The sequence below is a fragment of the Barbus barbus genome (genome assembly GCF_936440315.1).
Source record: "Barbus barbus genome assembly, chromosome: 22".
Classification (NCBI taxonomy): Eukaryota; Metazoa; Chordata; class Actinopteri; order Cypriniformes; family Cyprinidae; genus Barbus; species Barbus barbus.
Window position 1 is genome coordinate 15,471,000 of NC_136750.1, and position 15,341 is coordinate 15,486,340.

Sequence of the window (15,341 nt, forward strand, 5' to 3'; positions counted from 1 at the left end):
AGTTAGGGTTAAATAACTTGTTGCCAGCTGAAACATAATCATCCATGCAGTAATTATCCAATGGGAGGCTCTTACCTATTTGCTTAGTTAAATCCAGGTGGAGACTTTTTTTTGGACGGGCAGTGTAATAAATTGCAATTATGAGATATTAAAAATTATGACTTAATGTCGAAATTATGAGATATAGTGAAAGAAATAAGTAGTAAGGGCTGTCAATTTTTTTTTTAATTTAAAATAAAAAGGCAGCCTTATCAGTGGCACACAAGATGCGATGACGATGTACTGTAGGTGTCGTTGCATTTGAATGTTTTTGTTAGCCTATCCAGCTAAACCCACTAGATGCGGCGCTGTTTATGTCAAAACTGAAACCAAGCCGTTCACACAGAACGCATATTTATTGCATTTTCTATAGGGACATCTATCACTGTTGCACTCGCGTCTCGCACAAGAGAGCCACATGTTTAGAAAGCCATGTCAAATTAATGTCATTTCAACTTTTAAAAAAACATGTCTCGAGACTTCATGGCGGTTTCTCCCTATCCCACTGCATCTCATGTTTTTAAATGAAAAAACTACTCTGATTGGTTTTCAGTCCTTTGTATTAAACTATACATACATACATACATGATGCTGTTTTGTTTAGAATTGTTTAAGCCAGTGGTTCCCAACCTGGGGGGCGCCAGAGTTCACAGCGGGGGCGCGGGAGCAGATATACTTTGAGGTAGGGCTGGGCGATAAAACGATAACTATAATTATATAATGATATAATTTTCCTCGAAAAACCAAGTTCGATAAATATTCAATTTAATGTTTATGCGGCAAAAGCGGAAAGAAGCTGCGCTACTCATTTGATCCGCACCACACGGATCATATCCGCTCGGTTCAAACAGCGGCGCAGCGCAGATCGAGCGGACTAGAGCAGATGCGTTTACTCACCGATCACGCAACCACTAAACAGCGCTGTGGGATCCAGTGAGAAGCGCTTGTATTCAGAGAAGAACACAAATGACTGGTATAAACTAGTATCAGTCGATATCAGTCAACTGATATAAACTAAAACAATCCAGTCCAATAAAATATGTTTCATAAAGACTTCAGTCAAAATTATAAAATAAAAAGTCCTAATTATGACAAGTCACGATGATGGGAAAAAAAAGGTATTAATCAACTTCAGTTTTTTTGTATGTACTTTTTATGTAATAATTATGATTGACCAAAACATAAAATGGGTTTCCATAAAAAAGTATCTTAGTTTGACTTCAGAATCAGACGTGTCAGACAAACACAGCCTCATACCTTCATATGCTTTGGCCGCATTGACGAGGCTGGACCACTCTAGACCACAGGCAGTGTCTGGAAGGGGCATGAGTCCAGGGTCCAGTCTTCTGAGAGGTGGAACCTTATCCCTCACCTCAGTTAGAGATAATTCTGATGCAGACAATGGTACTGGAAAAAAACCAAAAATTGACAGTTTATCCCAAAGCTATTAGCAGAGAAATTGTAAAAACATACCAACTGACTACAACCAGCAAATGACACCTACCTTTCTTGCTAGGCATGAGGGCTCCATGATTGGTGTTGTGTCCGTGGCGTCGAATAGGCAGCGTGCAGGTGAAGAGAAGGTCACTGGGCGGCATTTGTCCTTCAAAAAGAGGCGTGCTTGCATAACTAGAATCTCTCCGTCCACTGCACAGACTCTCATCTGAGAAAGTACGTTGCAGGGTCCGATGAGGAGACTGTAGAGAAGCACAAACACACATTGAACAAACGAGTTTGAATGACTGTCTTGTATACAAGCAGAGGTTTGTATTTTTTGTCTCATTCTAGTGTTTGTTTACCCCATCCTGTGATGGTGTCTCTGTAGGGTTGTCCATGATGATAAGCTTTTTCAAGTCATCCTCAATGGTGCTTTTGTGAGATCTGCGTGGTGAGCGCAGGTCCCTCAGAGAGGCACGTAATCGGGGCTGTCCAAACACGTTCTTACTGTTCATATCCACCTGCCTGAAAGCACACACATAATAATTAGGACCATAATAATTAGATTCAAATATGTCATGCATCTATTTTATAATTCTCATAAACATGAAATATACAGTGGCCTCCGAAAGTATTGGAACAGTAAAGACAAAATTGCTCTGTTGGCTGTGGAGTCAAGACATTTACAAATATGATTAAAATATGAATATGGAGACAAAACTACAGAATGTCATATTTTATTATTGGGTGATTCAACACAGATGTTTTACCAGCTAAGAAGTTCAGCACTTTTAGAGTTTCATCCCTCTATCTGACGTGAGCATAAGTATTGGAACAGTTGCCTCACAGGTCATTCTAAGTGATCAGCTGTGTCCTGTTGCATTAATTCTTCAGATATTAAAAGCAGGGAATGTGTCGTATCAGTTATATCCATTACTTCTGTATTCTGAATCTTGCATTCGATGATGACACACACAAACCAGGATGAAGACGAGGGAGATGACTTTGAGAGAAAAGCAAGCAATTTGGATGCTAAAAGAAAAGAGGAAGTCAGTTAGAGCTCTAGCAAAAACAAAGGGCATGGAGAAATCAAGAGTTTGGAAACCACCAGCAACCAACAACGACCTGATCGGCTGAGAAAACAACAGTAGTTGATGAATCATAAAAACTGTGAAAATGAATCCTAAAAGACTTGTCTGTAAAATCACCAACAACTTCCAGAAAGCTGGGGTGATGCTCTGACAATCTACTGTCCTCAGGAGACTTTGACACAGAATTACAGATGCTACACAGCAAGATGCAAACCTCTGACCAGCACCAAAAATAGAAAGGCAAGATCTATTAGAGTTTGCAAAAAAGCACAAAGATGAGCCAGAAGAGTTTTGGAACTGTGTTTATGGACCGATGAGACAAAGATGAACCTTTATCTAAGTGATGGGAAAGCAAAAATGTGGAGAAAAAAAAGGGAACTGCAATGATCCCAAGCATACAGCCTCATCTGTAAAGCATGGTGGAGGTGATGTCATGGCATGGGCACTGATGACTTAATGTATGATGACAGTAGCAGAATGAATTTGGAAGGGTACAAAACCATCTTGCCTACCAATATTCAAGAAAATGCCACCAGATGCATTGGGAAGTGCTTCATATTGCATAAGGGCAAAGAAATGGAAAGTCTTAGATTTCCCAAGTCAATCTCGAGATTTAAATCTGATTGAACATGAATTTCACCAGCTGGAGAGGAGAGTAAAGACAGAAACTCCCCAAAACAAGCAACAATTGGAATTGGCTGCATTAAAGGCTGGGAAAAGCATTTCAAAGGATGAGACCAAGAGTCTGGGGATGTCTATGGGTCACAGACTCACTGCTGTGATTGTGCGCAAGGGATCTGCAACTAAATAATAGCTTTTAATCTTTTATATCTGCCTTATGTTCAACTGTCCCAATACTTATGCTCACATCAATGAGTGGGATGAACTCTAAAAGTGCTGTTCTTTTTATTTGGTAAAACATATATGTGTTGAAACGGCTAATAATAAAATGTGACATTCTGTAGTTTTGTCTCATATTCATCTTTTAATCATATTTGCAAATGTCTTGACTCCACAGCCAACAGAGCAATTTTGTCTTTTCTGTTCCAATACTTATGGAGGGCACTGTACATTTAATAAACACACATACTTGTTGCTGTTGCTGTCAGTGGAGGTGGTGCTGGTTGCTGTGCTGTTCTCCTCCTGTTGCCATGCACTCTTGGTTTTACTAAAGGATTTGGGGGCGGAGCTTGACAGCTGGGCGGAGCCTGAAGTGGGTGTGACTGTTGAAGATCTGAAAGCCCGTGGTTTATCAGCCACAGCAGGGGTCTTGTACCCTTGAGGGGTATAGCAGGTCCTAAATCCCAGAAACAAAAATACACACAATTCATATGTTGGCAGGTCAGGACACTGAAAATCACATTTATAACCGCTATGTCTATCAAAGTACACTAGCATTCAAAAGTTTTTATTGTAGTATTTCATCTTTAACTCATTTTATACAACAGTTCTTTCTGGTCCTCTAATCTGATTGGCTGAGTGCCTTTTCCAGCCGTGCAATATTCTAGTGATAACTGAACTCCAACCATTTCACTGTTTGTATCACTCCGCTTGCAGTATTTCTCACATGTGGCATGGCGGATGCCCAAATCCACATTCATTTTATAAATAATATTTTGTGTTGAGTTTTTTAAGGCAAGAATGTAGTTGTTTAGACAACAAATATGCGGTTTGTTAAAAAAGAACTTTGAAGTATTCATTTCTCTATTGCGCTTCAACGTGAGCTATCATTAGGTTTAAATATTTGTAAACACAATATCACACTTATAGCTGTGCGATATGGCTGTACATCATTATAATATGCTGATTTGGTGCTCAAGAAATAGTTCTTATTAATATCAGTGTTAAAAGTGTTGTAAATGTAAACTATAATATTTTTGTTTTAATTCTTTGATGAATTATAAATGCATTTACTGTTACTCTTGATTAAATCACACTTGATAAATAAAAGTGTTAATTTCTTCAAATAAATCTTCCTAACCCCAAACTTATACATAAGTACTATATACATTTCAGAATAAATACAATACCTTGGTTTGAAGTTGTCGACATTGCCTGATCCAGGGGGGGGGAATGTGCGGGTGCGATAGTTCTTGCTTTGATTTGCAGATGCAATGACGGGTGAAGACTCCCTGCGACGACCCTCTCCTGCCGCCCTCCCTCCCGCCCCGGAGAGCTCCTGCAAGCCGCTGTAGGTAACAGAGCCATGCAAAGGTTTATGGGGGGTTCCTGCAAGGCTGCGGCTAGGTTTGGCTCCTTTAGTGTTGGGACTTGGCGTATAGAGAGATGCATCGATGCCACTGTCACTGGAGCCTCCCTTGCCCATAGGGTCAGGGTCGGGGTCTGAGGGGTCACTCAGGGCATCAAAAACCCCACCTCCCACGCCGTCAAACCAACGCTCGTCACTGTGACTGCTGGAAGCATTGCTGGAGAGCGTGTTACTGCTGGAGTGACTGGAATAGTGTGCCTCACCCTGAGGAGAGAGCAGGAGGAAGAGTGATAAGTACACAAGGGCCAAATGAAACAATTTCCTGGTTGCCCTGATGATGAGGATGACTTCTTACCTTACAGTGGCGGTTTGGAGAGTCCTTCCCTGCAACATCCTGTCGAGTCTGTCTTCTCGGAGCTGAGCCCACTAACACACCTCGTGATGAAGCAGGAACATGCCACATGGGCTCTGTCCAACACAAAAGGAGTAAAGTCCAATTCACACTGACACAAAAAACTGTTTACATGCTCTTTAAAAGTTTCAAACTAAAGCAATAATTAATCTTTTTAGAATGTTATATAAACATCTAAAGATAAATTTCATCTTGTCTTAACCTGACTTTAGTATTTCACAGGAGACGGATCACTTTTTTAAAACTTTGCTTTAACAGATCAGTGACTCATTCAAAATGAATTGCTTCCAGTTGCTTTTTACCTGGTTGTCAGTGTGAACAGCCCCTTATTTTGTGAGTGTTTGACACTCTTCATTGTGCTTGATAATCAGATGTTTGTTGTGTTTCTCTATCAGACTCAGTATTATATTAGTATCATTTATATACAATTGTAGTATTTTATAAATATTTTGAATAGCTTTTTTTGTATTTTCAGATTTTATTTTAATTTAAGATTCAGTATTTTTTTTTGCTTTGGTAATTTTTATTAGTATTTTTTTTTAATACTTTTTATTTATTTTTATTTCAGTTTAGGTTTTATTGTTGTACTTCATCTTAAAATCATATTTATTTCAGTTAGTTTATTTCTATTTGTAGTTTTTCCTAATATTCCCATTTTGTTTTATTTCAATAAAGAAAATGACTTTTAATCATTTTAGCGTTAGTAAACAATAACAAGACTCAATTAATGCCTGAATAATGACTAGTGATCACCAGTGAAACCCAATGGTTTTCGTAAAGAAGCCTATTTTTACAGGGTATCCAGCAGAGGGCACTCAGTGATGGGGCGGTACACAAAACACATTTACAGCAGTTTTTGTTTAAGGACTGGTTCTCCATAAATGTCTTTGTATTATGCATGTTTGTTTACCTGACTTGTTGCGCTCCATTGTGCTTTCTTGGCTTGTGAAACCAGATGATGATTCTCCACTCGAGACATCGACTGTTACGTGTGGATCAAATGGCTGGAGAGGCCGCTGGACTGACCCAAACCTACATACACAACAAACATTAACATGTTATTAAATATATTCTTATTTAACCTGTTAACCAGCTAAATTCTGACCACTTGGACCAGGTTGGATGGCATTTTATTGGGGAACAGTGATTTGGAAGAGCGACATGTGGTTAGAGTTAGCAAAACAGTGGAAAATGCTTACAGCGGTTTTAAAGTCAACACGAAATACTGTTCACAAATAACAAGGGATGGGATTTTAGTCATCAGAAATTATTGGATTGTGGAAAGGGTTTGTATATGACAGGTGGTTGAAGGGGAATGGGATTTTGGACACAAAAGCCAAAAAAGGAAAGTTGCCCCAGAGGCAGATAAAGTCACTTTAAAGTCACAATGAAATGAAATTACAGACAAATCTTTTGTTCTGTATTGTGATGTACACCCAGACAATCCAATCATTTTATTTGGTACATGCACCAATGACTCAATCACATTATGAGTATTAAGAAACCAAACAGGGTAATTTTTGACACCCTGCAGCCAAGTCATCATACACATGCCATATTGAATCCAAAGTCTGTTGCTACCCAAGTGTTCTGTCACTTGTCACCTTGTGGGTTTGAGCGGTGATGAATCTGATGGGACTATTAATAGCACTCATTAGCACATCTCGCTGAATCACCACCATAAACAGAGTCAGTGTGAAATGTTAACAGACTCACAGTACCCCAACAACTCTCTATAACACCCTAATGCACTTTAAACTGTAAACACCTTCAGGAACACTTTAAACACCGCGTGAGCTGTAAGCTGCAACTTACTTTAATACTAAAACATATTTCCAAGTGAAACGGAATATTGCATTATAATCTCTAGCTCACAGAAAGCTGAAATTTGGAAAAGAAGGGTTAAGGATGTTCTGCCTCAGGCTGTTTAACTGATGTCAGCAGAAAATGAATGCTATTCCAGAAGGGAAGCAAATTTTCAGGTGTTGACTAAATATTACGAAGACATTATTTATTTCTGTAGATTAACTTTTCTTGCACGGATCAAATGTTCACTACATGGCAAGTAATGTGTGTAAACAGGGTCCATTTTGATTTTATGCAGATTTTAAAATATGGTTCAGAATCAATTATCTTGCTAATAAAGCTCTTTGTGAGCTCTATAAATATTTAAGGTGTTTGTCATGGGGATGGTGTTTGGAGGGGACAAGACCTAATTTAGATGCAAAACAACCAGGATATGCTAATCAATGACCTACTTTTTTTAATTACATTAAATATAAATGCATGTGACTAGGAAAAGGGGAAAAATACAAAGAAGTCAACATGATTTTTTGCCCATTTCTTTTCTTGTTTCTAGTCTTATTGTAAACCATTCAGTGTATGTGAACTTAAAACAAAAAACATTCAAGTTCCTCTGGTTGAACAGGGCAGCTAACCATCAAGCACACAATAGTGCACTATGAAAGTCTGTACATGCCATGACTTCTGCATTCTACACATATACAATCACACACAATCACACAATAGGCTTGTGAATCAGCAGCAGTCTAGGTCTAGCTGATACATGCCTCAACCGCAGTCTCTCATTTACCATCAGACACACCCACTGATGATGGTAAACAGCGCCTGAAGATGTTCATTTCTATCCTCGCTATCGTTTAGCTTATTGCTTCTGCTGTATCAGTTCCCAACAGTTATGGGAAAGATATTGAATATTTGCATTATATGAAAGCAAAACAGATATTTCAATAATGTCTCTGATAGCAAACAGTGTTGGGAAGTTCAATTCATTTTGCTAAATGTCAGTTTTGGAGACCAAACTGTCAGGGGCCGTTTATACAGAACACGTTTTTGCATTCCACTGCTGCTTTTCTATTGTTTTTCTACATGTGCTAGACATGATTGACCACTGCGCTCGAGTGTTTTGCAGCGTTTAACGCATGACACAGCGTTCTTAAAATGCTGAACTCAAGTTAAAAGTAGTTCCAACATGTTAAAGAAACGCATCGCTATACTTACCATTTTTAAAATTCCATTCATGCTCTGCATTTTGTGTTTTTAAACATACAAACTTCTGTGTGAATCAATCCTTACACTGCACTAAATTCACGTATATCATCATGCACTACCACTTTCTTCTTACTTAATATAATTTCAGGTCAAATCAATATTACATATCCATTTATTTATTCCATCAGTAGCCGTGTAACAAGTGAAATAAATGTACAATTATCTGGTCATTATCTCTTAATAAAACCCTTCAGAATGAACACCCTGACAGGATTTATTAGGCAAAAATCTAAATGTATATCTCTATATTGCCAAAATACTTAGATTTCAGCCCTAGTTGCCAATGAATGGCTCATCTATGAATTTTAGTGTGTGAATCTCTCAGAATTCTCATATTCTGACCTAAAACAACTGACAAGTCAGATGAAAGTGTTGTACTGATGCCAAAAGCTTCAAAAAACAAAACAACTGACCCGTCTCGAGTGGGTTTATAGTGGACAAAGGGTCCGCTGAGTCCCGGAACCCCCAATGCGGTGGAGCTGAACCCAGAGCCTGGACTGGAGAAACTAGCCGAAGGGTTTCTGTACGGCATCCCTCTGTCCCCAGCAAGAGGAGACAAACTGTAATGGTTCTCTGGGTAACTGACAGGCCTGTGGGAGGAGACGGAAATAGCTAGTGAGAAGAAAACAAAGCCAACAGATCTGGCCAATAGTTGGTTTCCTTGAGATTTTAACTATATTTGTCTCACCTTTTAGCAGAGATGTGTTGGGGCTCTCTGAATGGAATGGGGACCAGGGCTTTGTGTGAACGGCTGGGGACTGGTGGGGGTCCGCTAGGGGTCCAGCGCTGAGCAGAGCTGTGTGTACCAGGTGGGCTGTCCCAACGCCAAACTGGGGTTCGCTGCCCACCACGATACCCTGCAGCCACTGGCTCTGCTTCTCCCTTCTGCTCCATCATCTTCATCTCGTACTCCTCCGTACAGCCCCTGCAAACACAGTCATTCCATATACATTATTCATATTTAAGTATCTAAATAACTATGTACTCTAAAACTGTCATCAGTTCATAATTTCATAACTCATAACTATATATAATTTAGACACTACAGTCCAAAAGTTTGGTCGGTAAGATTTTTAAAAAAGTATTTTAAGAGCACCAATGCTGCATTTATATTTGATCAAAAAAATAGAGTAAAAACAGTAACATTATGAAATATTACAATTTAAAATAACTGTTTTCTACTTTAACACATTTTAAAATGACTCCAGTCTTCAGTGTCACACATTCCTTCAGAAATCCATGTTGAAAACAGTTGTGCTGCTTAATATTTTTGTGGAAACTGATGCATTTTGTCAGGATTCTAATGAATAGAAAGTCCAAAGAATAGCATTTATCTGAAATAGAAATCTGTCTTACATAATAAATGTCAGTTCTGATCAATTCCATACATCCTTGATAAATAAATGTATTAATTCCTAAACAAATCTCACTGAATCTAAACTTTTGAACAGTAGATAAAATAAACATTAAAATATACCATAGTGATCATAATGGCAGCCTTTTATTTGTATTTCCACACTGGTTTATTATAGCCTATATTTTAGATAAACTACCCGTAAGCAATTTTTGTGGCTGTCTGGCTGGTCATTTAGCATGTCAGTCTCTTCCTGTCTAAACAAGCGGATATCGGTCAGAATAAGATAAAATGGGAGTAGACGGCTTGCCTCAAGTCAAAGGTCTAGCTATGTGAGACCAGGTTGATTATGACTGTTTTAAAGTCTATGTACCAGATAAAAACTCTTCATCCTGTGTTAAAGGGTACAGATTTTAAGGGATGTTTCAAAAGAATAGTTCTGCAGTAATTAAGAGTATGAACTTGAGCATAGCGGGTCTGGTTCATTGGCAGATTAGTCCCAAATCCCTGTTGACCAGTACACTAACCCCAGCTGAATCCCAAACAGCATGAGGATGAAACGCTCTCATCAGCGCCAGAATCCCTCAGGGTCTCTCTGCTTTCTGATGATGATGAGAAACTGAAACCCACTCTGTGTCGGAAGCCACCCCTTCTCCCCCTCCTCCACTGTCAGCACTTTCACACAAGGACTCAAGTCAAGGTAAATGTCCTTTGATTTGACTTTCTTCTAAACAACAGCTTTATCAATCTCATCTAGTTTGTCAGCAGAGAGGGTCAGTACCTTTCCTGACAAAATCATTTAAACCTTACAATACTGTTTAGAAAAGTTTAGGATCAGTTCTTTTATTAAGCAAATATGCATTAAATTAAATCATAAGTGACAATAAAGGCATCTATAAATGCTGTTTTTTTTTAACTGTCTGTATATCAAAGAATGTAGAAAAATTGTGTATCCGTTTCAACTTTTTTTTTTTTTTTTTTTTACATTGATAACAATAAGAAATGCTTCTTTAAGTCATTATAGTAGAATTATTTTTGAAGAATCATTTGACACTGAAGACAAGAGTAATGGCATCACATTTTAAAATGCACAACAATAGAAACAGTCATTTTAAATTGTTACAATATTTCACAATATTACTGTTTTTTTGATTAAATCAATGCATCCTTGGGTGAGCATAAGAGACTTTTAATAAACATTAAAAAAATCTTACCGGTAGCGTATGGTTACAAGCCCAGGAAGTCTATTAAAGCACTGCTATCCTGGCTATCATACCAATTTCAGCCACTAGCAAAAATAACCAACAATTCCCCACGATTCACCTGATATTCCAGCCCTTACTCTAGTAGCACCTTTTGCCCCATGACATCTATATTTCATACATCTTCATCTCTATTGTATGCTGCTACCTATTATTATCCCCCGTCCAAAGGGAGAAAAAAGACAGACAAACCGAGAGTCAGAAAGCCAAAATGAGACAAAAGGAAGCAAGGAGGAGAGCGAGAGGAGGAGGGGAGAGTGGAAAACACATCAGATTCTACAGTGCTTCTGTCTAATACACCAAAAAACTCTCTTCTGAAGACCACAAGGGCACATAAACTAGCCCTGACTGACAACACCGACACGCTGAGAATGTATAGAGGGAAGATAGAGACATACAGGATGTAAACTGAATACTAACTATCATGTTTATAAAAACCTGCCAGATACAAAGGTGTCCAAAAACTCAGACCACTAATAAAAATACTACCATTTTACTTTTTTTTTTTTTTGCATTTTAATTGAACACAACATCTTTCATTACAAATTATATTAGGAGTATAGCAATGTGAATGAAAAATAAATTAACTTTTTGTTCTTGCTTTGCTCCTTTTGCTTTAATAACAGCAGCCAATGATCATGTTCTAATTATTATATTGTGGCGATGAATTAAGAATTTGACTTAATTTGTTGCCATTTTGTAATTAAATCATGCCCGCTTATTAAAGTCACAATAAAAACAAAGTAGTACTTCTATCCATCCAAGATCTGAATGCGAGCATGTAGTTGATTGTTAAAAGGGGAGGGGTTTAAAAGGACTAAATGATTGGACACTAAATGTCCATGATTCAGCTAAAACGAGAGAACAATTTAATAAACAAACCTATTTTTCCCCCTTATGCTGTGTAAGGCTATGTAACTTTAAAATATTACAACATTTTAAATAGCAAACATTTTTTAATAGTACAAATCTTAAAACAAACCTTTCTAACTATTTTACAGTATCTTTGTTACAAATTACATGCACTTACTACAGTAATAACAGCAAATTATGCATAATTACATGCAACAAACCCTATAGCAAGTGTATGTTGTTATTTATATTAAGAGCACCTTAAAAGAAAGTGCAACCCAAATCTTATGCATTTCATATTTTCCATCATGTTTAAAAAAAATTCAAATTTCGAAAATTCTACTTCCAGGATTACATAAAAATCCCATATTTTCAATGTGGTCTCAGATTTTGGAATCCTACTGTATACTGAGAAAATTAGATTTTTTTTAACATTTTTAAACAGTTATCAGCCCTTGCTGTTTTTTTAAGACGTTAAAGACGTAAGACATAATTTTTCAGCACACATAAATGCTTCCTAATCAAAGAGACTGAAGCCACACTTGGACAAAGGCTAGAAAAAGCCTGAGCGTGAAACAGCCTCATGTTGCTGCACTGGAAATCTTCCTCTTCGTCACTAAAAGAATGCTGTCAGCTCCACCACTCCTCTTTTACTGCCATCCATCCATCTATCTATCCGTCCAACACCTTTACCGTGTCCAAGTATCTTGCGTAATTCATTGTTGTAATACAATTGAGTTCCAGCGTTCCACATCCATCCTCTCTTTGTCTCCAAGCCCATCACTAACCTCCAAGTGTAGCCCAGACTGTTGTATCGGATATCCGCGGCAGCGCCATGAGGCTCTGACTGACAGCTGAAGTACAAACGAGCCCTGACAACCGGACACACACACACATGCACAGATTTCTGCTCTCCACCCCTCCAATCCTCTCTTTCACTATGATAACAAGAGGAAGGAGAGAGAGGGAGGGTGAGATGGAGGGAGAAAGAGGAGGAGGGGTGTTCCTCCCACTTTGTTTCCGAGCGAGGAGGCGCTCAGACATGGCTCAACATCTACGGTCTTTATATTCTTTCCCTGTATGCTAAACACGCCACCCGTTCCCTGTCAGCCTCACGCCGAACACATTTCTTAATTAAACCCCCTTTATTAATTAATTTTTAGCCCCTTTTTCAAAGATTCCAGGCTTTAGTCTCATGCAATCTGCTCCCCCGGCACTCCTAGACAAACAGAGGCTGGACCGCTGAGAGGGAAAGAGATACAAACAGGAGGGAAAACGAAAGAGATAGAATGACAGAAAGACAAGCATGTCGAAGCATGCAATTAACACGCTCATTCGTTCCACGGCACAGTGTGGGTGGGGGGTGTTGGGATGCATGTGTGCGCGAGAGAGAACATCTCAAAAGGAGTTTATTTAACCACAACGGCAAACATGTCCCGCTAGCACGCAATCAAACACACTGCTGAGTAATTATCCCCTAACAGCAGCCACTCAAAGAAAGTTCAGAGTCATGCGATGCTAAACTGTCAAACATGCACTATGAAATTAAATGTGCGTTACAAATTTAAATGTAAAAATGGTTTAAGACTAAAATACAAAGTTTCAAAGTGCCTGCAAACGTACCTTTTCGATGCAGCAAAATTGAGGCTTCACATAATCACTGTTTTCATTTGTAAACTGTTCCATCCCTCTCTCCTCTCCTCTTCTAACACTCTTTCTATCTGTCCCTCTCTCTCTCTAACACTCCCACTCACTGTTCCCCTGAGAACTGAGGCGTCTGCCAACGTTCTCGAAATCTGGTGAGTGCCTGTGCGAGTGCACGAGTGTGTGTGTGTGTTGGTGCATCAAACAAAGAGGAGGTACGAGTGAGTGAAACAAAAGCTTTTTCCCTCTTGTTTGAAGATACGTGTACTGTTTTTTGTATCACCAATAAAAACAGTGAAACTGAATCTTTGAATTATGTCAGAGGGGTTCCAGCCAGCGGGCATTTGCAACAAGCAGCATTAATTCTGCCACGAGGCTCGTCATTAATCTTTCCAAAACGAGAATGGGTCTCCAGAGGGGTGCAAAGTGCAAAAAAAAAAACAATAACAGAAGCCTTGTCAGATCTGAAATGTGCTGCTGCCCAGATTTTAAGCTTAAAGTTGCTGTTTTCTGTACAGAATGACTATTGCTGAGTTGGGGTTCCTACCTTCATCTGTCAGAAAATGAAAACACTGATTTATATTTGATATAAATGTATGTCTTATTCAAAGAAAAGGATTCCAGGATTGCACAGGATTTTAGTTGGGCTTGTGTATCTGGCATTTTTTAAAACATCCACACAAACAGTAATGAAGGGATTTGATGCTTCTCTGGAACATCATAGGCACCAATACACTGAATGAAGGAAGCAATCGACGCTCTTATCTCTAGACTATGAGACAGGCTGGAGTCTGACAGTCTTTTATGGTGTTCTCCATTAATGATTTATCAAAGCAGAATGAATTTAATGTAGTCACAAGAGCTGTCTAACATTCTGATAAAAATGTTGGGCTAATGGCTCTTTGCCCATCCTCTGCAGGGGTATTCAATTAAAGTTCCAAGAGGTCTAATCTCTACATTTCCTTCCTAGTAAATGTCCAAACAATCATACCTTAAACTGATTCTGATGTGAATTTGTAGTAAATGAAATGAAATTTCAAATTACTGCAAGAGCAATTATATGGTATTATGGCTTGCACAAATGATTTTTAAATAATCCAATTAAAATTGTTTGTCAGGGCATGTACAGGAACAGGGTATAAAAAAGATTTATAAATGAAATACATATAAGAAAATATAGCTGCAAGCAGCGATGACGGGCCCAAGCCGTCAGCATACGCCACCCCGGTGGCATCAATAAAACGGTGCCCGGCGAGCACACGCATTACAGTAACCCTCTGGCAGTTTGGTTTTAAGGGATACGGCAATTAAAGGGTTAATCCAAACCATCAACTCTGTGAAACACACACACACAGAACAACATATAAAACTTTATAACTTTGTAACACTTTACAATAAGGTTTCAGTTTTTAACATTAACTATATTAATTAACATGAACAATAAGTATCTAGTATTTATGGTACCACTTTCTATGAAGCCCGTATTTATAACACGTAATAAAGGTATTCTTAAGGCATTATAATGAATGCATAATGCATTATAAATAACATAAGTAACTCTGCAATTACATATCAACTAGCAGTCATGAGAGTATTAGTAGTGCGTCTGATGAATATACTGTATGCTAACACTTTATTTTGATGGTTCCTCAACAGACAAACTGAGTATAGGATACTTTGCAAGTTGTGAATATTCTACCTACCCTACCTAAGTCTACTAATACAAATAGTTTTATATAAACATCCATGCACTCAAGAAATGTCGTAAGGTATTTATAGGCAGCTACAAATGATTTGTTCTCGAGCATATATATAATGTTTAATAATTGTATTTTTCATACTTTATTAATGATCAATTTAACATTTCTAACATTTAAAAAATGCTTTATTAACATATATTCCTGTTGTAATTCATGATTAAGTCAGGTAGTTATAAAACATTTAGCAGTTGCCAGCCATCTATTTGTGG

The 15,341-nt window shown here is 38.2% G+C and overlaps 1 protein-coding gene across 1 annotated transcript in view; it reads right to left on the reverse strand.

Annotated features, from left to right (window-relative positions):
* Positions 1-15,341, reverse strand: part of LOC306888156 (signal-induced proliferation-associated 1-like protein 3) — a 39,653-nt gene that overhangs the window by 7,048 nt on the left and 17,264 nt on the right. Inside the window, exons 9-17 of the mRNA XM_079446317.1 lie at positions 8,949-9,185; positions 8,674-8,850; positions 6,099-6,220; positions 5,132-5,244; positions 4,598-5,040; positions 3,658-3,864; positions 1,839-2,001; positions 1,544-1,736; positions 1,297-1,446 (exon numbers count right to left, since the gene is read on the reverse strand). Coding sequence (XP_079302443.1) covers positions 1,297-1,446; positions 1,544-1,736; positions 1,839-2,001; positions 3,658-3,864; positions 4,598-5,040; positions 5,132-5,244; positions 6,099-6,220; positions 8,674-8,850; positions 8,949-9,185 — 1,805 coding nt within the window. The remainder of the gene's footprint in view (positions 1-1,296; positions 1,447-1,543; positions 1,737-1,838; positions 2,002-3,657; positions 3,865-4,597; positions 5,041-5,131; positions 5,245-6,098; positions 6,221-8,673; positions 8,851-8,948; positions 9,186-15,341) is intronic.